This window comes from Nelumbo nucifera, chromosome 4, assembly GCF_055504915.1.
Source record: "Nelumbo nucifera cultivar China Antique chromosome 4, China Antique-T2T, whole genome shotgun sequence".
Classification (NCBI taxonomy): Eukaryota; Viridiplantae; Streptophyta; class Magnoliopsida; order Proteales; family Nelumbonaceae; genus Nelumbo; species Nelumbo nucifera.
In genome coordinates this window covers 43,705,260-43,732,804 of record NC_142652.1, presented here as the reverse complement: position 1 = coordinate 43,732,804, position 27,545 = coordinate 43,705,260, and the positions used below count along the sequence as shown (strand labels likewise).

The following is a 27,545-nucleotide window of genomic DNA, read 5'->3' as shown; positions in this document are numbered from 1 at the left end:
TTGTCTAGAAACCATTTGCTGCCATGAAATTGTGAAGTACAAGTGATCCTACTAGATGGTGAGTTTCATCATAAAAAGAGAAAGCGACTGTTCAACCAAATGCCTTGCCCTTATATTGTGACTTCTGAAACTCAGACAGGCTGATCCAGGGCCTGCAGCCCTGCACCCTTATATAATTCGTTACAGTGTCACTCATAATGGCAGCATGGACCTCGGTATGATGAACCCACCAACTTGGGCAACCTGTCAACAATTGATATCACCATGTTAAATTGTCTCCAGTAGAACTGTAAACAGTATCTGAAACTGAATATCCAAGTTCAAATCCAGATTTGGATCTTAAATATGCCATCTATTTATATTCGGATTGAATCTAGATCTACTCCACTTTTGATCTGGTTAAAATTAAATCCAGTAATAATGCTATATTTACTAAAATATCTATATAAAAGCAAATATTTACTAGCAAAGATGATTTTAAGTATCATTTTTGAAGGGTTGTAGCATCATGTTTGAATCTGGGTTGATCTGACCCGCACTATCTTGACAGAGCGAAAGATGGGCCAGATTGGACTGAAGAGTCTGATTGAGTACCCATCTGGGTTTCAAAAACTTGCTATATAATAGAAGAAAAGGCCATGCACAGAGGGTTGTCAACAAGAACAAAATTTAATGCTTACTGAGATCCATCCCTTCAGTCATCTGTATAATTTATTAGCTTACAAAGAAGAAAACAAACAATTGGTAGTAGGGAACATCGGATCTCAGGGTACTCCTCTTGCCTTTTAATCGATTGTGACCATTGCTTGATTAATTACTGTCCTGCCTTCAGTCATCTGTATAATTTATTAGCTTACAAAGAAGAAAACAAACAATTGATAGTAGGGAACATCGGATCTCAGGGTACTCCTCTTGCCTTCAATCGATTGTGACCATTGCTTGATTAATTACTGTCCCGCCCATTTCAGTTTAAAACACTATCGTAGTCTGAATCAACATATGGTTAAAACGATCATCGCATAGTACTTCAATCTTTTTCCTTGGAAATACTATAACATGATATAAAACCAATTTTTTTCTGAGGCACTAAATATGCACTTGGAGACATAATAAGTTACAGAAAACTAAATTAAGTTGAATAAAATGACTACGGGTAGGTGTACTGCTCAATACAATTCCTTGAACTGTGTAACATAAATGTATGCCTCCCCTGTTTTCAAACAGTGGATTTTTACATAAGCACTCCAGAATGCATGAACCCAGTGAAAATATGCCACTCTGAATCATCTCATGGAATGAATGACCACATAACAATGGTACAAAGCCCATCACAATCTACTAATTATATTAAACCAGTTCTCTCTCTCTCTCTCTCTCTCTGTATGTGTGTGTGTGTGCATATTGTTGGCATGTACTGCATATCCAAGTCAATGAGCAACCTGTTTCTCATAATAAGTATGCACGCATTGTAAGTCTCTAAGATGTTGTATCATTTATATTTGTCAGAATGGGATACTGATCTCTCCTTACAGAGGTTTTTTTTTTTTTTTTTTTTTTTTTTTCTGGTTTACAACTCAATGCATCTAATACAATTACTACAAGAGACAAATGCTACAAAGGTGAACTTGAATCAACTGTGTATATGCCACTTGTGATACCTTTACTACCCACGTAAACACATTTGCAATGTTTGAATCTACCTGAAACTTTATACCTTTAAGTTCCTTAATTCTCTTACAGCCAGATCCGCCAGATGTATTCTTGTTTTGATCTCCTAGCTCATTAGTTTAAAGCAGAAAGCATGGTACAAACATTAAATGAATAGGTCAATATGAAAATTCAGAATAAGATATTAGATTTCCAAGAATGACGAGATAAATGGAAGTTACCATGAAAAACAGAGGAATGAAAAAAAGCTATTAAATTATCACTGAAGAATTTACCACTTCAAACCCAAGTCTATAGAAGATTGAATTAAATGGGGGAATGCATATATGCACAAATTGTCAAATGTTTCCAATGACTTTTTGAAGCCCAAACTGTTTGCCAGACTGTAAAAGTTCATCAGTAAATTGTCAAGTCACTGTCTGGTGCTTTTGACCTGTGATATCAACTACTATATAGATGAAATGACAATAAGTCATTAAGTAGGGGGTGGGATCCTTAAAGGCTGAAAGGAGATAGCTCCTCCCTACTTAAACAACCGATTTTAAACCTTCTACATCTAGCTATCTCAAAAATATCAAGCTCTTAACCTTAAGTCAACTAATTTCTCCAAGTAGCCATTTTTTTTTTTAACTATAAGGCGCTGTTTGGATAGACTTTACTTTGGTACTTCTAAAAGTGTCTAAGTACATATAATACTTTTACTTTAAAATGCTTTTGAATAGAAAATTGGGTAAATTACACAGACCCCCTATACTATGAGGTTAGTGACAATACTCCCTTAAATTTTCATTTATGACAAAGACCCCCCTAAACTTTCACTTTGCAACAAATACCCCTTGGCCGTTAAGTCAGATGATGGAATGCATTAAATTACCAAATATCCACCTCAACTTTTCTTATTTATTTTCCTTTCTCTTTTCTCTTAAACTCTAATTGACCCAAAAATAACTCCATTTTCTCCAAACGAAACCAGCTAAAATAACAAGAATCATTTCATTGACATAGAAAAACAAGTTTCTTTAAATTCTTGTTTCATTTCACTGACATGAATGTCTTTCTTCATCTTAAAATATAAAAATTATCTACTCCTTTCTCCAATAAACCAAGAAAAACCAAACGAAACCTTAAATTTATATCTATCATAAAGAAACCTCTACCATTTCATTTGAATACTGAATCCAGCCAGAAATCTACAAGGATCTATAAGAGCAACCGAGAGGACTTCAATTCTCTATTTAGAAAACTAATTGAATAAAAAAATGTTAACATAAATAACGAAATGGTAGTTTAGGGATTTAAAAATTTTAAACAGCTGGATGAGAATCTTTTTCCAAGTTAACTGATAGAGAACTCTAACAGATGGGGGTATTGTAACGAAGTGAAAGTTCTGGGGGTAATTGTCACTGACTCCATAGTATAGAGAGGTCTTCATAATTTACCCTAAAAAATTTTCAAAAGCATACTCTTCAAAATAAAAGCACCACTACCCGTTTGGAAAAAAGTATAATGGTAAACACGTGTAAGTGAGCCGTGGCTGCCATGTGCCAGTGACACATGTATAATAATGACACACACAAGTCACATAAGTCATATAACAATGACACATGTCACCTTGTGCTATTACGTGACATGTGTCAATGACACACACAACACACACACACACACACACACACACACACACACACACATATATATATATATATATATATATATATTGATGATTGTATGGCTGTGGAAAACACGTGGCTGCCATGTCGCAATCACATGTATAATAGTGACATGTGACAGTCGCATAATGGTGACACTTGTATGGCCATGGAACACACATGGCTGCCACATTATCATTGTCTAAAAGTAGGCTTAGTCTACCTACACTTAATGGGCTGTGTTGAGTGATGTTGACGTAAATTCTACAGTATGATTTTTCAGCCATCCTGATGTTTTCTTCTGGCAAAATCTCAAAAGCTTAAAGCCCTCTTTGAGGAGGGGTATTTACCTCCTACGGTGCCTACCGTTGCACTCCAAAGACCATTCATCCCTCATGGAGTGATCCTGGTTAATGGCTACATGGCTACCAGGATTCCTCGTGGGCATGCACACGCTTATGGGGACAGTGCATGGACTAGCATTGAAGAAATTTACATGACTCAACATGAAGGTTATGTTCTGGAAGGAAATGAAATTATGAAAATAAGGTTTATAAACTAAAGAAAGCTTTGTATGGATTGAAACAACCTTCTAGAATGTAGTATTATCCTTTTCATGATGCCATTATGAAGTTAGGCTTTATTCTAAATCCTTTTGATCATTGTGTATATTGCTTGAATAGTGGGAGTTCCTTTGTTATTTTATCATTGTATGTGGATGATATTTTGATTGCAAGTAATGATTTAACAACAGTTGATAAAACCAGAAATTGGTTAATGTAATTTTGAGATGAAAGATATGGAAAATGCTGATTATGTACTAGGTATAAAAATAGAAAGAGAGAGAAAGTCTAAGAAACTATATCTTTCACAAGATAATCACATAGACACCATTATAAAAGAGATTTAACCATGGAACTTGCAAAGGAGTAGAAACTCCTATTTGTAAGGAACAAAACTTTAAAGGAAATGTGCCCAAAAACTGATTTAGATAAGACCAAAATGGACAAAATCCCTTATGCACAAGCTGTAGGTAGTCTAATGTATGCAATGTTATGCACTAGAACAAACCTATCTTATGCTGTAAATCTTGTAAGCAAGTTTCACAGTAACCTAGGGACTGTTCATTAGGCAATCATTAAGAGAATACTTAGATATTTGCATCTACAAAGAATTATAGACTAACCTATTGCTGTGATGAATTAGAATTAATAGATTATTGTGATGCTGATTTTGTAGGAGATCCAAATGATTGAAAATCCACACTTGGTTCCATCTTCCTCATGGGAGGAGCAATCTCCTAGAGCAATAAGAAGCAACGCCGTGTAGCAAAGTTTTCAATGGAAGCAAGAATATATTGCCTACAGCTCTGCAACCACTGAAGCGAGAGGTAGGCTTGTTATGGCTAACCAATCTATTTAACAAGATAGGGAAAAAAGAAGATGCCTAATGATTGGAGAAACAACAATATGATGCCTAAATTTAAGAATAAAGATGTTAGAATACACGAATCAGGGGTATTTTGGTCATTTTGGTTTATCTATTTGAGAGTGAAAGGTCTATTTTATTTAAGTTTATGTGTCCCATCTTTCATGAGGGACAATATGGTCTTTCTTGTAACTCTATTATTTGAAATAAATACAAGTGGGTCGGCTAGGGAGGACTGATTTTTCTCCTTCCTAATCTGGCCGAACTCTTCTTCTTCTTCTTCTTCTTCTCTACTTTAATCTAGAATCGAATAGGGTTTTCTTACATGGTAGCAGAGCAGTAAAACCTTGTTCTCCTTTCATTCTTCCTTGCTGCTGTCTTCTTCCTGGGTTCGCCGCCAACTATTTCAGCCTTCTTCAAATTTCTGCTAGCCTGAGTGGAAGCTCGACAAGGGGCCAGAAAGGAGTCGTCATTTTGTGGTTTTGGAGGTGAGTATGCCTCCAGTTACTGTGGTGGTGGTCGTTGAAGTGATGTGCTAGACGCCCTCTATTCTGTGATGCGAAGAGGGCTGTTTGTGGACAGGTATGAACAGTGCTGTCTTTTGCCCAAGTAGTGGATTGTGAATGCTGTGTTTTGGTTCAAAATTTTTCCTTGTGGAAGTTTGGAGTGACTAGTATACATATCAGTCCTGTTTTTCTTTGTTTTTACCTCATGTGTGTGCTGAAAGTAGGGCTTTTTCGACTGCTGAAGTTCACAACAGCAGTGGTGTGGTGGTAGTTGTATTGTGTTGAATGGTGTATCGATGATTTTGAATATTTAAAAGTGAACCCTTGTTTCTGGTGTGAGAATAGTTCTGCAGTGTGCAGTACAAGTGTTTGATTTAATGAGTAAGTGACTTCAGCCCTTATATTTGGTGGGTGAATGGTTCTGCAGTGTGCAGTACAGGTGTTTGATGTAATGACTGAGTGATTTCAGCTTTAGTATTTTATGTGCAATGTGTATTTGAAGAAGTTGGTGGTGCTGAAAGTGAGATAAGTTTTGTGGAAGTGCGTGAGGTTGTGTTGCATATTTGAAGGTGAATTAGTTAAGATGGCATCGATTGGTGATGGGAATGACAACAAAACCGGCGTTGTGCTTTCTCCAGACTACTTAAATGTTCAAATGACATCTATTAAGTTGAATGGTGAGAATTATGTGTTGTGGGCAAAATCTGTGGAAGTGTTCTTAAAGGCCAAGAGAAGGGTAAAACATGTGAGAGAGGAGAAACCTTCCTCTGATTCTCCAGGGTCCAGTGATTGGGAACAGGAAGATGCACAGATAATGACATGGCTATGGAATAGCATGGAACCAAAAATTAGTGTGAACTTTATGTTCCTAGATACAACTAAAGAAATCTGGGATCATGTTAAGAAGCTATACTCCGGACAAGACAATACAACTAGGGTGTATCAGTTGTACCAAGAGTACTTTAATCTGAAGCAAGGCAGTCAAAGCTTGGAGGAATACTATGCAAGTCTGAGAAATATCTGAAATGAGCTCAATGTGTATCATCCTCTAACATCGGATGTTCAAATTCAACAACAACAGCGTGAACAACTTGATGTGACAAGGTTTCTGGTGGGCTTGAAGGCTGAGTATGAGCCCGTCCGAGCACAAATACTGGGGTGCTCTACTCTTCCCTCACTTGAAGAATTTTTGCCCGTCTTAAGAGGACATCTATTGAGTCTGTAGAGCATTCCTCTCTCTCGGACAGATCTGGTTTCGTGGTGACTAAAGAGGGTGCTCCAGGTCGTGGTTTGCTATATCGGAGTGGAGGGACCCTTGAGATAGTAGGGTACACAGGTGCTGATTGGGCTAGTTCTATATCAGACAAGAGATCAACTACAGGGTATTGTACCTTCCTTGGTGGCAATCTTGTAACTTGGAAGAGCAAGAAACAAACAGTGGTGGCAAGAAGTAGTACAAAAGCTGAGTACAGGGCTATGGCTCATACCACATGTGAACTAGTATGGTTGAAGAACTTGCTAGAAGAGATGGGGTTCTCAGTTGATAAACCCATGAAACTATACTGTGATAACCAAGCTGCTGTTCACATCTCTTCCAACCCAGTCTTCCATGAGAGAACTAAGCATATTGAGGTTGATTGTCACTTTGTAAGAGAGAAAGTGATAAGTGGAGTGATAACCACATCTCATGTGAGCTCAGGAAATCAGTGGGCAGATCTCTTTACAAAGGGATTGTCTCGGGGCAGAGTAGATTATATTTGTGACAAGTTGGGACTATATGACATATACTCTCCAGCTTGAGGGGGAGTGTTAGAATACACGAATCAGGGGTATTTTGGTCATTTTGGTTTATCTGTTTGAGAGTGAAAGGTCTATTTTATTTAAGTTTAAGTTATGTGTCCCATCTTTCATGAGGGACAATATGGTCTTTCTTGTAACTATATTATTTGAAATAAATACAAGTGGGTCGGCTAGGGAGGACTGATTTTTCTCTTTCCTAATCTGGCCGAACTCTTCTTCTTCTTCTTCTTCTTCTCTACTTTAACCTAGAATCGAATAGGGTTTTCTTACAAAAGATAACATACAAAGTTGTAATAACTATTGAGGGATTAAACTTATGAACCACACTATGAAACTTTGGGAGAGAATAAATGATCAAAGATTACGACTTGAAACAAGTGTATCAGAGAACCAATTTGGGTTTATGCTAAGGAGATCAACCATGGAAGCTATATTTCTTTTGAGAGGATTGATAGAAAAGTTCAAAGAGAAGAAGAAAGATCTTCATATGGTGTTCATTGATCTAGAGAAGGCATATGATAAGAGTTCCTAGAGAGATAATCTAGTGGGTCTTGGAAAAGAAAGGGTTCAAAATAGGTATATAGACCTAATCAAGGATATGTACAAGGAGGCACAACCAATGTTAAAACAACAATGGGTGAGACTTCAAATTTTACAGTTACTATGGATCTTCACCAAGGTTCAACACTTAGTCCTTATCTATTTGCATTGATCATAGATGAAATAACTAAACATATTTAGGAGGAAGTTCCATGGTGCATGTTGTTTGCAGATGACATTGTTTTAATTGATAAAACTAATGAATGATTAAATGCAAGATTAAGCTTATGGACAAATGCCTTAGAAACAAGAGGTTTTAAAATAAGCAAGACTAAAACAAAGTATATGACATGTAAGCTTAGTAATAATAGAAGTGTAAATCAAGATACACTTAGGATTGAAGACCAAGAGAATTCAATGTGACCATTTCCAATACCTAGGTTCAATAATTCATAACAAGGGAGAGATTGAGAAGGATGTCACCCAAAGAATTAGAGCACGACGGAAAAATGGAGGGGTGCATCTGGACTTTTATGTGATAGGTGAATTCCACTTGGATTAAAAGGAAAATTTTACCAAACAGTTGTAAGGCTAACTATGTTGTGTGGAGCAAAGTGTTGGGCAGTCAAGAAACAACATGTCCAAAAAATGATTGTGGTAGAAATGTTAATGCTAAGATTGATGAGTGGAAAAAAAAGAAAGGATGGGATTTTTTTTTTGATAAATAGAAAATATTTTATTAAGAATGTGAAAAAACATTACAAGCTTAATTAATGACCACAACATCAGCCCAATAACCAACACTATGTTACAAAGATGCTCAAAACAGATGCTGCCTATCTACCCCTTGTTTAGCAAGGGAGTCAGCTAGCCCATTTGCGCTTCTTCTAACCCACTTGAATTCAGCATTCAGCTCTCTTGCAGCCCTTTCTATTTCCTTGAAAGCATTCTTGAGAGTCCAGGGAATATGTCTTTTTTTTCTTGCCCAAGAGATGATAACTTTGAAGTCCCCTTTTGCGTGAAGAAATTTCTTGGAGGCAAAAATCTGGACACAAATGGATCAAGGAAGGTGATGGAAATACCAAACTCTTCCATGAATTTGCCAATGGGAGAAGGAGGAAAAACCTGGTCCAAACTTGAAGTGGATGGACTGGAATTGGACTCCCAAGAGGAGATAGCCAACTACTTTGTAAATCATTTCAAATCTATTCTTAGGAAACCATTAGGAAGAAGACTAGAGTTGACTGATTTGGAGTGGCTAACCTCTACGAAGAAGACAAAGTTTGGTTGGAAAGGAATTTTGAGGAGGAAATTTGGCAAGTAGTGTTTACCATGGATAGATCTAAGGCACCGAGGCCAGATGGGTTTACTATGGCTTTCTTTTAGGATTGCTGGAATATAATCAAATATGATTTGTTTGAGGTCTTTAAAGAGTTTAAAGATAGTTTTATTATTAGTAGAGGAATCAATGAAACTTTCTTAACTTTGGTTCAAAGAAGAAATAGGCCATACATCCTAAAGATTTTAGACCAATTAGCCTAGTGACAAGTATCTACAAGATTTTGGCTAAGGTCTTGTCCTTGAGGATAAGATAGTTTTATTATTAGTAGAGGAATCAATGAAACTTTCTTAACTTTGGTTCAAAGAAGAAATAGGCCATACATCCTAAAGATTTTAGACCAATTAGCCTAGTGACAAGTATCTACAAGATTTTGGCTAAGGTCTTGTCCTTGAGGATCAAAAAGGTGCTTCCCTCTCTCATTAGTTAAGCTCAAGGTGCTTTTGTTCATAGAAAACAAATAGTTGATTAAATCTTAATAGCAAATGAGTGTGTTGAGGAGATGAGAAGATCAGGAACTCAAGGTTTTGTTTGCAAATTGGATATTGAAAAGGCCTACGATTTGGTAGATTGGAGCTTTCTATTAGAGGTGCTTCAGAGGTGTGGCTTTGGAGACAGATGGTGTAAATGGATAAATGAATGCCTCTCTTCTCACCATTATTCAGTTTTAGTCAATGGGGGAGTGAACGATTTCTTCCCAACCTGTAGGAGTTTAAGACAAGGAGATCCGCTTTCCCCCTTCTTATTCACATTGATCGCTGATGTGTTTAGTAGGCTGTTACCAAAAGGGGATAGGGCTGGATCAATAAGAGGTTGGAGAATAGGAAGAAATCAAATCCCTGTAACCCACGTTCAGTTTGCACTTTACAGATGACATTATAATTTTTTTGTGAAGGATTTGAAGTAGTGAGAGTGCAGAATTTGAGGAACATAATTTCATTCTTTGAGAGTGCTTCCAACTTAAAGATCAATCTTGAAAAGAGCTGTGCGGTGGGGCTAAACTTAGATCAAAGGGAGCTGGAGTCTATTGTTGTATGGTTGGAGTGTTCCACTTCTAAGTGGCCCTTAACCTACTTAGGACTTCCCCTAGGTGCTAACCCAAAGGAGAGTTGTTGCTGGGACAATGTGGTGGAAAAGTTTGAAAAAAGGCTACTAGCTTGGAAAAAGAAATACATCTCATTGGGGGGAAGAGTCACCTTAATCAGAGCTACTCTCAATAATCCCCCTATTTACTTTTTTTTTTTTTGATCAATAACACATTTCATTAAGCAAGCAGAAGTATTAATTACAAAGGAGGAGATAAACTTTCTTACCTCCTCAACTGAGACTTGAGCCCCCAAATAGAAGTTAAAATTACAACTGAGCCCATAGCATAGATTCCCTCACCACCCCTTGCTTAGCTAACCCATCAGCAAACAAGTTAGCTGATCTCTTCACCCAACTAATCTTGATTTCCATGAGCCCCCAAATAGAAGTTAAAATTACAACTGAGCCCATAGCATAGATTCCCTCACCACCCCTTGCTTAGCTAACCCATCAGCAAACAAGTTAGCTGATCTCTTCACCCAACTAATCTTGATTTCCATGTCTTTAACCAGCCATCTAAACTTCCACCTTTCATTGTTGTAATTCCACAATCCAGAATTGTCTTTATTCAGCCACCTCTGAATCCCCTTCAATTACAAGTCTTCTTATATTCATCTCCTTTGCTCTTTGGACACCTCCCATATCTGCATAGATCTCGGCTCTGAGAGAATCACCCACCCCAATTGGACATGAGAATAGGGTTGAAACATTCCCATTCTCATCCCTAAGCACACCCCCAACCACTGAATGTCCAGGGTTCCCTCTACTACTAGCATCAAAGTTCAGTTTCGAAAAACCAAAGGGAGGAGGGAACCAAGACAAGTACACTCCTGTTTTGACCCGGGCGCATCTAGCAATCTCTCTCCATTTCCTTGATGGATCATCCATTGTATAATCTGTCAATAGCTCTGATGATTTCAGCCACTGTACCACCCTTATATGGATCATTTCTCTCAGATCTTCAGCACTTCTCTCTACTTTGGAGTTTGGAGAAAATCCTAGAGTTTCTTTCTTCCCATAGAGACCAGCATACTACAGCCCTTAGGCATCTCCACATAGTCCTACCTCTTTTCAGATGCCACTTGAAAAAAGAAGAAAAAAAGGCTCTACAGGTTCAATGAAGGGGTCCAATTACACCCAAAAAGGGAAGAAGCCCATTCCCAAATAGTCTTTGCAAACTGGCATGGCACCAATAGGTGAAAACCAGTCTCCCCATCAGCTTTACAAAGAAAACACCTGTGAGGGGATAAACATGTCTTGGGTCTCTTCTTTTGTCAGATCACTTAGTGTTGATTCTTTCCAGAAATGCTTCCCAACAAAAACTACCAACCCTAGGAAGAATTGATTTGCACCAAATCTCGTTGACAGGGAAAGGAAGGCCTAAGGGATTGGTTGACTGACTTAAAACTTTGAAGAAAGAAGCACAAGAGAAAGAGCTAGTGAGCGTGGGGTCCAAATTCTAATGTCTTCCTTTGTGGGGTCCAAGAAGATATTTTCAAGAAGACCTAGGAGACTCAGGATGCTGTTTAGGTCTATATCTCTAACAGCCCTCCTCAATCCCAAATTCCACCCAGTCCTAGAGTTTAGGGGTGAAACCGAACCGTGAGGTATTTTTTCAAACCGAACTGACCTGATCGATTTTTTAAATATCCGAACCGAAATCGAACTGATGCAACCGATTAATCGGTGGACCGGTTAACCGCAGTTCAGTTTTTCGGTTTTTTTATGCACTTAAAATAAAAAAATACCTAAAAGAGGTGGCACCTGAGAGGCGGTGATTTGACGGTGTCAGACTGGTTGGTGCCGATGGTTGTTGTCGGTTGTCGCTTGAAGTGAGAGCCTGAGAGGTGGTACCTGGCGGAGCCGTAGGAAGGAGAGATGAGAGAGAGAGAAGAGAGAGACAGAGACACAACGTTGCTGTGTTGGTGCTTGCTTGCCGGTGAGGCAGCAACCGGCATTGCCGCTTGGTGGTTGGCGCGGGCTGCGCGGCAGAGATGACAGGCGAGAAGAGAGAGATAGAGACACAGACTCACTCACTCATAGAGAAGAGAGAGAGACAAAGACATTGGGGGAGAGCCGGAGAGGCCACTGGTTGAAGGACGACCGTTGCTGAAGGAAAGCAAGGGGAACTGCGGTGTTGACTGCCGAACTGGCCACTTGGGATTGGGGAATACTAAGACTCAAAGAGAAACTGAGAGAGTGAAAAACATAGAAAGGCTGAAACTGAAAGGGTATTAGGTTTAGGTTTCGAAGAGACAAAGAAGGGGAAAGGGGGAATTGCCGTGGTTTTTTACTTTTTTATTCAATTTTAAAAAATAAAAATAAAAAATATAATATATAATATAATATATATTGGTCGGTTCGGTTAACCGCCGGTTTTTTTAAATGGTTAACCGAAACTATAGTTTTTTAAGAATATCAAACCGAAACCGAACCAACCAGTTGGTTCAGTTTTTCAATTTTTTTTTTGCTCACCCCTACTATAGTTGGAAGAAGATGGGATAATGAAGGAAGAAACTGGCTCATTTTTCAAGTCAGAAAGAGCGTACAAGGATGGAAACTAATCCTTCAAAGGGGCATTCCCCACCCAGGTTTGTTCCCAAAATTTTATAAGGTTGCCTGAATTTAAGTCATACCTGATAAGAGGGGAGAAAACTGGTAACAAGTCATGGATGGCTTTCCAAGGTGATGCACTTGTAGTCCTTGCCCGAATTCCAAGATCCCATCCGTTTTCCTCCAGCCCATGAATGCTTGCCACTATTTTAGCCCATAGTTTCTCCTCTAAAGAGAACCTCCATAACCATTTCCGTAGAAGAGCCACATTCCTTTTCCTGATATTCCCAAGCCCCAGTCCACCTAAGCTTTTGCTCCTAGTCACCACCTCCCAACTCACCCTATGGCCCCTCTTCTCCTCTCTTGGCTCCCATAAAAAGTCTCTTATCATCTTCTCCAGTCTATTAGACACCTTAGCTGGGATTTTGAACACTAATAGGAAGTAAATGGATAAATTGGCTAAGGTAGCCCTAATTAGTGTAATCCTCCTGCCAAGGGAAAGATAATTCTTTTTCCAAGAGACAAGTCTCTTCTCAAATCTTTCCACCACCGGATTCCGAAAGTTCTCCTTCTTTGGGTTGTTTCCCAAGGGCAATCCTAGATAATTCAAGGGTCAGCTTGAAACTTAACAACCCAATAACTCTGCACACTCGTTGATCTCTCCCTCCCCCATATTCACTCCCACTACACAACTTTTCTCAAAATTCACCTTGAGGTTGGACATTTGTTCAAAGAGTTGTATCACTAATTTCATGTTCCTGATCCACCTCAAATTTCCTCCCTCATGGAACAAAATTGTGTCATCTGCAAACTATAAGTGGGTAAGGGGGGTCTCCTCCCTTCCTAGTTGCCATCCTCTTAGAAGATCCCTTGAATCCACTCTATGAATCAATCTCCCCAAAACATCTGCAACCAATGTGAACAAGAAGGGAGAGAGTAGGTCCCCTTGTCTTACTCCCCTTATGGCTAGAAAGGAATCTATCACTGTCCCATTTACCAGCATAGAATAATGACAATTCCGAACACTCCCCATGATCCATTTATACCATCTTACCCCAAACCCAAAATTGATCATAACTTTCTTCAAGAAAGACGAGTCCACCAAGTCATAAGCCTTTTCCAAGTCCAACTTGCAAACCACTCCCTTCTTTCTAACCTTTTTGAAATTCTCCACACTCTCATTGGCAATTAGGATCTGATCAGTAATTTGTCTTCCACTTACAAAAACTCATTGATTTGGTGCAATGATAGATGGCGGACTTGCTTTAACCTCAATGACAGCACCTTTGCAATTATCTTATACAAGCTATTTATCAAACTGATTGGTCTAAAGTCCTTTGGATGGGAGGCATCTTTCTTTTTTGGGACCAATGCTAAGAAGGTGGAATTCAATACAGGATTAATTACTCCTCTCCTATGAAATTCCTCAAACATTAGCAATAGATCTCTTTCCAATATATCCCAATAGTCTTGGTAAAAGGCCATCGTAAAACCATTCGGGCGTGGAGCTTTTGTTCTATCCATAGAAAACACAACCTCCTTAATCTCCTCTAGTTTGAACCTCCTTGCCATCATTTTCCTGTTTTCTACCCCTAGTTCCGACCAATCCAATCCTTCTATCACACACCCCCACTTAGAGGCCTTCTAAAGATGGACTTAAAATTTTCTACAAAGGCCCCTACTATCTTATCTTGTTGTGTCAAAGTAGATCCTTCAACTTCGAATCTAGATATAAAGTTTCTCCTCCACCCATTTTGCCACAGAATGAAAAAATCTTGTGTTTCTATCTCCCTCCTTTAACCATTTGCACCAAGATTTCTGCCTCCAACTTATTTCCTCGTGCAGACAAATCCTCTAGTTGTCTTCTCAGACCCATCCTTTGTTCCTTGTCTCCCTATTCAAATTCTCCCCTTTCTTCTTTCAGATCCAGAAGCTCAATTTGGTCAATCAATATTCTTTTTCTTTCTTCTAATCTACCAAATTCCAGTTGGTTCCACTCCCTAATCTTTGCTTTCAAAAATTGGAGTTTCTTGTGAAACCTCAGACCTTCCCATCCCACTAAGGGATTACACTCTTCCCACCACTCTCTTACTTTCTTGGTAAACCCATGGGAAGATTAATACATAGGATAACCTGTAAAAGAAGAGATCTTATTTGTGTATATCCCCAAATTGGTGCACAATGTGTAAAGTACAGAATGAGGACTGTTACCATTTGCTACTATCTTGTTCCTTTGCTGCAGATATTTGGACTTGGGCTTTCTCTTTATTTGGGTGCAGGTGGCACTTGCTTTCTAAAGTAAAAATGCTCTTTGATCCGTCAACTTTTCGGTGGCCAATGTAGAGAGGAAAACTGATGTTAAATGCATAAGAGCAGCTACAGTATGGACTATTTGGGAAAAACGGAATGCCAAGATATTCCAAGGAAAAGAAAGGAGTCTTGAGGAAGTTAAGGAGAGTATTTTAACAAGGACCATCTTTTGGCTAAAGACTTCTGATTTGTTTGTGGATTATTCCTATGATGACATTTAGAGGGATTAGGTAATGGTGGCTTCTGTAATCTTTAAGAAGATTAGGACACAAGTAAGGTGGACACCCCCTCCAGAAGGGGTTGTAAAACTGAACTTTGATGGTAGCAGCCAAGGCAACCTAGGGCCCTCAGGCACTGGAGGGGTTTTGAGGGACAAAGACAGCAACATTATCTCTTTATTCTCAGGTCCAGTGGGAGTTGGAGACTCAACAAGGTCTGAAATACTTGCAGATGTACAAGGCCTACAAATTGCTAACCAACTTGGGGTGCAGAACCTATTGGTAGAATGTGACTCCAAGGTGGTAGTGGCCTGGCTGCTGAATCCGATCAATGCTGTTTGGGGCTACAGAGATCTCCTGAAAAAAGTAAAATGGGTCACAAGGAATATGTCAATCAATTTCCAATGGATTAGCAGATCAGAAAATGCTTTGGCAAACTCTCTGGCCAAACAAGGGGTTTCTTGGGCTTCTTTGTATTGGGTTAATCTATAGTTCTGTTTTGTTTTTGTTAAGACTTGGGTCTGTACTCACCCTAAAGGGGAGGTAGTACTCTGTGCCTCCTCCAAGGCTGATTGTACTCTCTTTTGTTCTCTTTAATAAAACTACTTATTCATTCATAAAAAAAAAAAAAAAAAAAAAAAAAAAACCGCTTAGCTATCCTGAGACCTTGTAGTAAAGCCAATAATTCAGCTTTAACGGAGTTAGCCACACCAATTGGCCTAGAATAAAGGGCCAGCAATCTACTCTCTGAATTTCTAATTGCCCCACCAATTCCTACCATGCCAGGATTGCCCATCAAGCTTCCATCAAAATTCAATTTAACTTTACTACCTTGTGGAGGTTTCCAGTCCATTACTATGTTGTCTTTGTTTCTAGAGGAATGTGCTATCTCCTTCCAAACTCTTAGAATATCAGTCACTGTGAAATCCTGAAAGCATTCCATATTTTTAATCCAGAAAACAACCTTCACTTTTATTGCCTCAATAGCATCCACCACTGATCTACTTTTTCCATTGAAAATTCTGTTGTTCCTTTCCTCCCAGACCACCCACACAGTTGCAGCCTTAGTGACTCTCCACATCAGTCTTCATCTTTTCTTTGATTGCCTTAAGAAGTTAGGCCTGAAAATGTCTGCCACCTCCTAGGGAGGGGTCCACCTACAGCCGAAAAGATCACAGAAAAACTCCCAAATGAGAGAGGTAAAGGGACAGGAAATAAATAAGTGGGGTAGGGTTTCTCCACCATTCCTACACAACAAGTACATATGAGCAGAGGGGCAACAAAAAGGCATTCTTTTCTGCAGCACGTCACAAGTGTTAATCTCTCCAAGGAAAGATTCCCAGCAGAAAGCTTGAACCTTGGGTGGGATAGTCTTAGACCACACTTCTTTCACCGGGAAGTCCACTCCTTGTGAAGTAGGCAAAAGTTAAGGATTTGAAAAAAGAGACGCAAGTGAAAAGTCCATCAGGTGAGGGAACCCAGATTCTAGAATCATCCATGTTAGAGTTAGCCGAATAAGGGTAGATTAGTCAACTCACCTTGGTTAAGTTATGAGCTTATGTGGCAGTCTTATTAGAGATTCTCTGTCCCATACTTAAGTAGGGGCAGTTTAGTCCTTGTACATTTAATTAGAAGCCTAATCACTATTAAGAGGTCGACTGATAGGGTTTAGCTATCAGGTTCGACAGTTCTTTCATCTTCTTCTTCTCCTTCTCTTTCTTCTTCTCCTTACTGGTTCGGACTACTGTAGCTACAGTAGAAACATGGTATCAGAGCGTGACAACTTCAGTTCGTGCTTCAGTTCTCTCCTTTTCTTCTCTGGGCTGTCAATGGAGAAAAGTGGTTCGTCCCAAGCCTGAAACATCACAGCTCTTCTTTTTTCTGGTGCACAGAACCTCCTTTCCTAAGAAAACAACTTCAGCAGTGAATGGTTGGCTGAAGCTCTCAAACGAAGGTTGGTTATCTCTCCTCTGTGTGCTGTTGGTATTTCTGGGTTGAAAATCTTCAAGAACTTGAGAGGACTGATCAGAACCTAGAGAACTAGGTTGGTTGTTGCCCTGGTTCTTGGAAAAATTCCAAGAATAGACTGTGTTTACAGTGACCAAATGGTGTAAGGGCTGCTACTGTAGGTGGCCGAATGGTGCAAGGTGTAATGCAATGGTACTAGTTGAGTTTTTGTTGGTCTTGTGGTGCCCTCTTAAAAGCGTTAAAGCAGGTCTGTATTGTGTGTGACAGCTATGTCTGTGTGGTGGTGCTTGTGATGCACAAACTCTGTTGAGTAGTTGTAAGAGAGCTTGCATGTGGTTAGTAAGTGCTGAATTAATGTCGGTGTAGTCTGTGTTTTTTTTTGTGAAATCAGTAGTGGTGTGGATAAGAACAAAGGCGTGTGTATCTATCATTGTGTTTAGGGACTGCTGTAGGTTCTGGAACATCAAACTCTTGACAGCAGCACTTAGTTGGTGATTGGGAATTCAGATTAGAGGCAGCATTGAAAGAGTATCATGGCAGCAATGGGAGATGGCTGTAGTGATCAGAAACCTAGTGTGGTGGTTTCCTCTGACTATCTAGGTGTACAGATGACCTCAATTAAACTGAATGGAGAGAACTATGTTTCATGGGCCAAGTCGGTGGAAGTTTTTCTCAAGGCAAAGAGAAAAGTGAAGCATGTGAAAGAAGATAAACCACCGGCTGACTCTCTAGGGTTTGATGATTGGGAACAGGAGGATCCTCAAATCATGACATGGCTATGGAACAGTATGGAACCCAAAATAAGTGCCAACTTCATGTTCTTAGATACAACTAAGGACATGTGGGAACATGCCAAGAAGTTATATTCTGGGCAAGATAATACTACAAGGGTATATCAGCTCTATCAGGAGTACTTTGGTCTGCAACAAGGAAATAAAACCCTAGAAGAGTACTATGCCAGTATGAAGAACCTCAGAAATGAACTCAATGTCTATCATCCTCTCACTCCAGATGTTAAGGTTCAGCAACAACAGAGGGAACAACTAGATGTCACAAGGTTCTTAGTGGGGTTGAAATCAGAGTATGAACCAGTTAGGGCCCAAATATTGGGGGGCTCTACCCTTCCTACACTTGAGGAAGTGTTTGCTCGGCTTCGCAGGATTTCTTTGGGACAGACAGAGAATCCCACACAGTCTGATAGATCAGCTTTTGTGACAGCCAGAGGAGGTGGACGTGGTACGAAAGGGGGAGGACATGCCTCCCGAGGAGGTCGTGGTGGTTCCATATTTGGCCGTGGTGGTGGTCGTGACTCAGGGGGAGGCCGTGGCAAAGAAAAAGGCAGCTCTACAAGGAAGTGTACCCACTGTGGCAGGGAAGGACATTCCGTAAATTTCTGTTATGATCTTCATGGCCGCCCTCCCTCTAAATGGGCCAACCGTGCTGTTGCTGGTGGGGTTGATGTCAGTGATAATCAACAGGCAGACCTAACTCCTTCCACATCTACATCTATTTCTGGAAGGGAGATGGTGAGTGTACCACGTGATGAGTATGAGCGGTTCCTTCAGTCCACTTCACAGCACACTACTGCTACTCTTGCCCACTTAGGTATAGCTTGCCTGTCATCTAAAACCTCTCCTTGGATTATTGACTCTGGAGCCTCTGATCACATGACTGGGACTCCAGGTGTGTTCTCTTCTCTCTCTAAAACTTCAACATCTCAAACTGTTACCCTTGCCAATGGTTCCTCCTCTCCCATCTGTGGTGTTGGCAATGTTGACATGGCTTCTCTTTCTTTATCATCTGTTCTATATGTCCCTAAGTTTCCATTCAATCTTATGTCTGTTAGTAAATTAACCAAGACTCTTAACTGCTCTGTCACTTTTTTCCCTTCCTCTTGTGTTTTTCAGGATCTCAGGACGGGGAAGAAGATTGGTGGGGGGCATGAAGCTGGTGGATTGTATTACCTTGACAGTGGTGGATCATCAGTTGCACTTCAGACTTCACTCACTCCTCTACAGTGGCATTGTCGACTGGGACATCCTTCTCTCAAGGCACTCAAGATACTAGTTTCGTCTTTGAGTCATTTGTTAGTGTTACAGTGTGAGTCGTGTCAGTTTGGGAAACATCGTCGTGTTTCCTTCAGTCCTAGAGTTGAAAGTCGTATGTTGAGTCCTTTTGCTTTGGTTCATTCAGATGTTTGGGGCCCGATCAAAATAGAGTCTTATAATGGTTATAAGTATTTTGTCACTTTTATTGATGATTGTTCAAGAATGACATGGATTTATTTAATGAAAGAAATGAGTGAATTATTTTCCATTTTTCAAAAAATCTATGCTGAAATACGTACACAATTTGGTGTTCCAATCAAAGTTCTTCGTTCAGATAATGGTTGTGAATATTTTCTAACTTCCTTTCAACAGTATTTAGAACAGCATGGCATCATTCATCAAACTTCTTGTGCATCCACTCCTCAACAAAATGGGGTCGCTGAACGGTTTTGGAGTGATGCTGTACTTACTGCGTGTTTCCTCATTAATCGGATTCCCTCCTTTATTCTTCATGGTCGGTCTCCCTTCTCTACCTTGTTCCCCACCTTGTCTCCCTTTCCATTAACACCTCGTATCTTTGGCTGTGTGCTTTGTTTACAATCTGAGTCCTGGAATAGACAAGTTGGATGCACGCTCCATTAAGTATGTCTTTCTTGGCTACTCTTGGACTCAAAAAGGGTACAAGTGTTACAATCCCATTACTCGGAAGTGCTATGTCTGTCCTGATGTCACTTTTTTTGAGTCTGTTCCCTTCTTCTCAGGAACTGAAGCATCTTCGTCTCCACCTTTACTTCCTCTTCCTCTTCCGGTCAGTGATCCCGTTCCGGGTGTTCCTGTTGGAGTTGACTCGTCACCTCATCCAGTGCAGATCCCTACTGAACGACCACCAATTCGGCAAGTGTATACATGTCGAACGACACCGGCCCCTCCTCCAGCTTCTACCTTGTCCGCGGATCCTGTCGTTGCTCCTGTTGCTGAACCTTCAGGACTTGACCTACCCATTACGGAAAGGTAAACGTAGTTCTACTCTCCATCCCATGTCCAATTTTGTTTCAGTATCTCGCCTTTCCGCCTCACATCACCAGTTTGTTTCACTATTGTCATCTATTTCCATACCTAACAATGTCCAAGAGGCTCTTAGTTCACCTAGGTGGAGGCAAGCAATGGAGGAGGAACTCTTTGCTCTTCAGCATACTCACACGTGGGAGCTCACTACTCTTCCTCCTGGTAAGCATGTTGTGGGTTGTAAATGGGTGTATATTGTTAAATACTTGCCAGATGGTAGTGTGGAGAGTCTGAAAGCCAGACTTGTTGCTAAAGGGTATTCACAGTTGTATGGAGTGGACTATGACCTTCTCTCCAGTGGCTAAGATTAGCTTTGTCCGTGTGCTAATTTCCCTGGCAGTTATGTATGATTGGCCCTTATTTCAACTTGACATAAAAAATGCTTTCCTTCATGGTGACCTTATAGAGGAGGTATATATGGAGCAACCACTTGGGTTTGTTGCTCAGGGGGAGGCTGGTAAGGTGTGCAGATTGAAAAAGGCAATTTATGGGTTGAAACAATCGCCTTGTGCTTGGTTCGGGAAGTTTAGTGAAGTGGTGAAGAATTTTGGAATGAAACAATGCCAGGTTGATCACTCAGTGTTCAGCTATGACTCAGAAGCTGGAAAGATTTTATTAGTGGTCTATGTGGATGATATTGTCATAACTGGCAGTGACAAATTGGGGATCGACAAACTCAAGGTCTTTCTGCAAAATCATTTTCAAACAAAAGACCTTGGGACATTGAAGTATTTCTTGGGTATAGAAGTTGCTAGATCAAGACAAGGTGTAAACCTGTGCCAAAGAAAATATGTTCTCGATCTATTGGGCGAAACATGACTGTTAGGTGCAAAACCGGCTGAGACTCCTATGGAACCAAATGTTAAGTTGAGCAGTGATACAAGGGAAATATTTGATGATCCTGGAAGGTATAGACGACTAGTGGGGAAGCTGAACTATTTGACTATCACGAGACCAGACATCTCCTTTGCAGTCAGTGTGGTGAACCAATTTATGCAGAACCCTCGTATATCTCACTGGGATGCAGTTCTTAGAATTGTAAGATATTTGAAGGGAGCTTCGGGCCGTGGGCTATTGTATAAACCAGGAGGAAAACTTGAAGTAGTTGGGTACACGGATGCAGATTGGGTGGGCTTTGTGTCTGATAGAAGATCTACTACAGGTTACTGCACATCTCTTGGAGGAAATCTTGTGACGTGGAAGAGTAAAAAGCAGACGGTTGTGGCTAGAAGCAGTGCTGAAGCCGAGTACAGAGCCATGGCACACACTACATGTGAATTAGTGTGGTTGAGGAATCTCCTACAAGAAATCGGGTTCCACATGGATAAACCTATGAAGTTGTACTGTGACAATCAAGCTGCGCTCCATATCTCATCCAACCCTGTTTTTCATGAGAGAACAAAGCACATAGAGATTGATTGCCACTTTGTGAGGGAGAAGGTTCTTACTGGAGAGATAAGCACAGAACATGTAAGCTCAGGTGATCAGTGGGCAGATTTGTTTACAAAAGCCTTAAGCTCAGGGAGAGTGAACTATATATGTAACAAGCTGGGATTATATGACATATTCTCCAGCTTGAGGGGGAGTGTTAGAGTTAGCCGAATAAGGGTAGATTAGTCAACTCACCTTGGTTAAGTTATGAGCTTATGTGGTAGTCTTATTAGAGGTTCTCTGTCCCATACTTAAGTAGGGGCAGTTTAGTCCTTGTACATTTAATTAGAAGCCTAATCACTATTAAGAGGTCGACTGATAGGGTTTAGCTATTAGGTTTGACAGTTCTTTCATCTTCTTCTTCTTCTCTTCTTCTTCTTCTCCTTCTCTTTCTTCTTCTCCTTACTGGTTCGGACTACTGTAGCTACAAAGTGGGTCCAAACAGGATATTAAAAAACTTGATCAAAGATGCATGCTAAATCTCCCTTAAACCTCTTCTAAAGCCCAAGTCCCAGATGAGGCCCGAGGGAGAGGAAGTGCACAAAAAGGACACAGGAACATCCTTAAGGTTAGAGAGAGCAAAAAGGTTAGAGAGCTGATATTTTAATGGAGCTTCCCCAACCCAAAGATCTTCCCAGAACCGAATTTGATCACCCCTTCCCAAATCAAACCAAGTAGGGCTTAAAAAACAAAGGGCAAACCTCATGGATTGCTTTCCAAGGGGAAGCTGAAGTAGAATGAGGGTTGAGTTTAGCATCCCAACCAATACCCTCCTAACCATGAACGCTTGCTATAACTTTGTGCCATAACCTGTCTTTCAAAGAGGAACCTCCATAACCATTTACCCAGGAGAGCGGTATTTTTGAGAAAGATATTTCCTAGCCCTAAACCCCCTAGATCCTTAGGCTTGCAGACCTGATCCCATTTAACCACATGATCCTTCTTTTCTTCCCCTGGTTCCCACAAGTAAGTGGGTAGATTTGCAAGGGTGGCTCAAATCAGGGTGATTCTTCCTCCCATTACATAATCTGAATTACAGTTGAGCCACAAACAATTCAGATTTATGCTGTTATGCACCCCCTGTTTTGCAAAAAAAAAAAAAAAAACTGCTAACCCATTTGTTGACTTCCTTTCCCATTGAACAATTAGCTATTTAAACCTTTTCATAGAATCCCTATGTTTCCAAATCATTGTTTCTGGTTCTTTCAGCCACCCTATTACCAACTTGGAGTTGCCTTCAATTACCACTCTGTCATAGTTGAACTCTCTAGCAATTTTTAGTCCTTGCAAGACTGCTTGACTTTAGTATACACCAAATCCCCTTCTCCAGAAGGGCTTGAGAATACAGCATAGAAAATTTGTTATCTGTAGGAACCTAGGATTAGAAATGAAGTTATCTAATAGGAACCTAGGAGTAGCTTCAATAAGTGATAAAATGAGAGAGAGTAGACTAAGATGGCTTGGGCACATTCATAGAAGACCACTGACTACACTAGTTAGAAGAGCTCGGGGTAGACCAAAAAGGACATTGGTAGAAGTAGTAAGAAATGATTTAAGCACTAATAATTTTACAATCGATATGGCTTTAAATAAAACAGATTGGCGAAACAGGACTCATGTAGCCAACCCCATATAGTTGGAATAAGGCATGGACGATGATGATGATCTATGTAATTATGGACATTTTTGTAACTTAAGCCATTGATTTAAATACAAATGATTAAGGTGCAATTCTCGAGATTGATTCATGCATTCCACATATTCTATCTTCTCCTCTCCATTCTTTTCTTCTTATTTTCTTCTAGATCCACTTATTTGTTGAATGATTACAAATGGAGGTTAACCTAGAGACAATTTCAACCTAACTATAGGGTAATATTTCTCCCATCTTTGTAGCCCTTAAGTTAATGAATATTCCTATTTTACCTCTACAATTTCTTGCAGTACCCTATGGCCTCAATTAATAATTCTGTTTTAGGAAATTTGATGTCACATATTCATTTCCACTATTGTTTATGTATTCATAATTGATCTACATCAAGATGATTCTTCCTCTCCCAGACAAAGGCTTCAATCATGCACCCAGTTCTACCATGTACACAATACAAGCACAGACAACTCAAAGCTGCATATATAACTTTACATCATGCATTCTGGATGAAGCATCAATGATCCTTAATAGATCTTGAAATGTAGAATAATCTACATTCATGCATGAAAAGAATCCCAAGAAAAAAACTAATAACTACTTCTAAAAAGTATAAGGAAATTGTCAGAAAATACTGGGGATATTATTACTTTTAAAAAATAAAAAAGTGACAGTTCTTCAAGTGGAAAATTCTCAAATACCTGCTTCAACAATCTTGAAATAGCTTATTAATGCATATAGCAGGATCAAAGAGGTTAGTTCAATTCCAGGGCGAACTGTCTTCTGCCTTCAAAGGCAATTGCAATACTTTTTTCTGACAATCAGAAAAGCATGTGCAAATCAGGCAAACCGGATATCCATTTGGAGAGATCTTTCTGACAGTGATTCCATTAGTGGAACAGATTGGATGGTGAGTCCAACACCTGACATGTCACATGTGATGTATGTGTTGTGCATGCCTGGCAAGAAAACCTTTAGATTCCTTCATAATTAAAAGAAAAGAAATTTCATCCAGACATGCTTTAGCAAATAGGAGATTCCAAATACTAATGGTTTAGCAGCTAAACAGAACTTACCTCCAGTATTACCAAATTGCCAATGCTTAGAATTCAAAAACTGCCAAGATTAGGTCTATATCCAGCCTATCCTTCTCAAGACCCTGGATGGTTGCAATCACAATTGGTGATGGCCTTTTTATCATGTAAAACAAGACAAGTATGACCTCCCCACATCAAATGCCATTGATACCATTTCTTTACTACATATATCCTCTTCCTCACCAGAAATCTCTGCAGTTGCAAGTTCCATCCTTGAAATGATGAAACCGACTTGTATCTCTTACACTTATCACTCTCTTTGTCACCATAGTGATGAATTTTATTGCAGAGTGGCAGTCCCCACAGACCCGCAAATTCTTAGTAACAAAAATAGTCTTGTTAGGGCTCAAACTTAGAATTGCAAATGCAATTGCTAGCTTCTCACTGTGGTAAAGGAGAATTCTTTCTTTCTCCTCCTCCTCAACATCCTGGAACACAAAACTAGCATCTGCATGATAACCCAATTTCTTCATCTCCACTAGAAGTTCCTCCAACTTCTCATATATCAATGCTGATTGTGGATGGGAATGATCACCACCAATAAATGCATGAACACTTCCAGATACCTCAACCCAACTGCATCCAGGGCTCTTCTTAAATCCCCAATCCTTCTGCACAATCCTAACATGAGCCGCATCAACCCATCTCCCTGCAGCACTATATATGTTGGATAGCAGTACAAAATTTCCAGTACCTTCAGGTCCTAGTCTTTGAATGTTTTTTGATACTACCTCCCCTAGCTCAATATTCCCATGGATCCTACAGGCACCAAGTAGGGCACCCCATACTTGAACATCTGGCTCAAATGGCATCCTTTGGATGAAATTGTGTGCTTCATCCAGAAATCCACCTCGACCCAAAAGATCAACCATGCAGATATAGTGTTCCATCCTTGGGATAATATTGAAATCTTTATTCATCGCATAAAATAAGTGTTTCCCTTCAGTAATGAGTCCCGAATGGCTACAAGCAGATAAGATACAAACAAAAGTCACGTCATCTGGCTTTATACCCACTTTTTGCAAATCATGAAAAAGCCTAAGTGCTTCCATGCCAAGCCCATTAATTCCATAACCAGCTATCATAGCATTCCATGATACAATATCCTGCTTTGGAATCCTATCAAAAACTTCCCTGGCAACATCTATTCTACCACATTTTGAATACATGTCAATCAATGCATTCCCAATTGAGGTATCTGATGAAAATCCATGAACAATCAAATACCCATGGCCTGAGCGTCCTTGTTTCAAAGCAGCCAAATGCGCACATGCTGGAAGCACTCCAAGCATGGTTGCCAGATCTGGGTGGGCCCCAGATACTTGCATTTTGTGGAATATGAACAAAGCCTCTTTTGCATTACCATTTTGCCCACATCCTGAGATGATTGCACCATAAGAAACAGTATCTTTTGCCTCCATTTTATTGAACAAGCTAATTGCATCGTCAATGAGTCCACTCTTAGCATACATAGAAAGAAGTGAGTTCCCTACCATTATATCCAAAAGAAAGCCTGACTTAATTGTATAACCATGGATCTGTCTCCCTCTATCGATATCTGTCAGCTTTGCACAAGCTCTAAGAACAATCCCGAGTGTAGCTGGTGTTGGATCCATTTCATCCTTAAGCAACATCTGGTCGAACATCTTCAATGCTTCTCCCATACAACCACATGAAACATATCCACCAATCATTGCACTCCAAGTTACTTCTGTCCTAACTCCCATGGTATTGAAAATTCGTCTAGCATAATCCAGTTGCTCACATTTTGCATACATATCCAGGACCGCAGTTCCCACCTGCACATCTTTATCAAAAGTCCTTCTAACGCAATAACAGTGCATGCTTTTTCCCTGATTCAATACCTTGGCCTGGCCAACTGTGGGCAAAACGGCGACAATTGTTGAAGTGTTAGGATTCGTCCCTGCTTTCTGCATTTCTAAGAACAACCCAATTGTATCTTTGTAAAGCCCATGAAGTGCAGACCCTGCAATCATGGCATTCCATGCAACAACATCTCTTTTTGGCATTTTATCAAAAATGATTTGCGCCTCGTTGAGACATCCACATTTAGAATATAGATCCACTAAAGCAGTTGAAACATAGATATCGAAATCCAACCCAATCCTTTTGGCATGATCATGAATCTTTTTACCATCTTCCAACGCTTTTAAAACTGAACATGCCTTGAGAACAAATGGGAAAGTGAATTTGTTGGGTTCGACGCCCATATCACACATTTCATAGTACAGATCAACGGCTCGGTCAAATAGTCCATCCCAAGAATAAGCCCGAATCATCGAGTTCCACAAAACGACATTTGGGTTCGGAATTCTATCAAAAACATTGCGAGCAAGTTCAACTTCACCGCATTCAACATACAAACGGGTAAGCTTCTCCAAAACAATGGAACTTCTAATATGAGTATTGTTCTTAAGGAGATACTGATGGATTTTCTCCCCTCCACTAAGCGATTTCGATCGAATGCAAGCTTCAAGAAGCCGGGTATAAGCACCGATACCCACATTGTCTGAACGTTCCAATATCTTAATGGCTTCTTTAATATTGGTTTCCTTAGAGAGGGATTTGAGGACAGAATCATTCGAGCTGGCTCTGCCTTCCCCATGAAAGTGGACTAGAGAGAGTGTGCCTGAAAATACAGGTTTAGGAGGCGTGGCCGCATGGAACGCTTGGGAAATAACGTATCGTTTTGTGATGCGCGTCATGCGCCAGAAGACATGAGTTTAGCCGTCGTTTAATGGGAGAACGGACAAAGATAAGCAAAGGAGCATGACTGTATGAGCAAATAGAACCGTGAACTATCTCCTTTTTATTGGGCTTGTAAAGGTGCTGGGCCGGCACGGCACGGCCCGGACCGCGTGCGGCCCTTGCAAAGTGTGGGCCGTTCCGTCCCGGCCTGCGGGCTGAGTTGGGTCATGCTTCCCTCCCTTGGGAGGTCGGCCCAGCGCGACCCACAGTCCGAACCCACACGGGCTCGTGTTGTATTATGTCATGCCGCAAGCCAGGTTGGTTCATAGGCCGAGCCTTGGGCCAAGCGGGGTCAAACCATATTTTTTAAAAATTTTGAAAAAAATAATGAAAATTTTAATATAGATTAAAAAATAGACAAAAATTTAAAAAATATCTTAAAACTTTATTTTTTACGAATTTTGATGTATGCAGTAATAAAATGA

At 40.1% G+C, this 27,545-nt stretch overlaps 1 protein-coding gene across 5 annotated transcripts; it reads right to left on the bottom strand.

Annotated features, from left to right (window-relative positions):
* LOC104606961 (pentatricopeptide (PPR) repeat-containing protein) lies at positions 1 to 27,166 on the bottom strand. Of its 5 annotated transcripts, none has more exons than XM_010272422.3 (3): positions 24,331 to 27,166; positions 23,956 to 24,213; positions 1 to 243 (listed from the first exon to the last, which is right to left on the bottom strand). In XM_010272422.3, the coding sequence occupies exon 1, from the start codon at positions 27,075 to 27,077 to the stop codon at positions 24,531 to 24,533; it is 2,547 nt and encodes an 848-aa protein (XP_010270724.1). In that variant the 5' UTR covers positions 27,078 to 27,166; the 3' UTR covers positions 1 to 243; positions 23,956 to 24,213; positions 24,331 to 24,530. The 5 variants fall into 5 exon arrangements, with proteins under 5 accessions (XP_010270724.1, XP_088760645.1, XP_010270725.1 ...); XM_088904519.1 differs by lacking the exon at positions 1 to 243 and adding an exon at positions 252 to 4,692 and having other exon boundaries at positions 23,956 to 24,236; XM_010272423.3 differs by lacking the exon at positions 1 to 243 and adding an exon at positions 252 to 4,692.
* Positions 27,167 to 27,545: the final 379 nt, after the last annotated feature.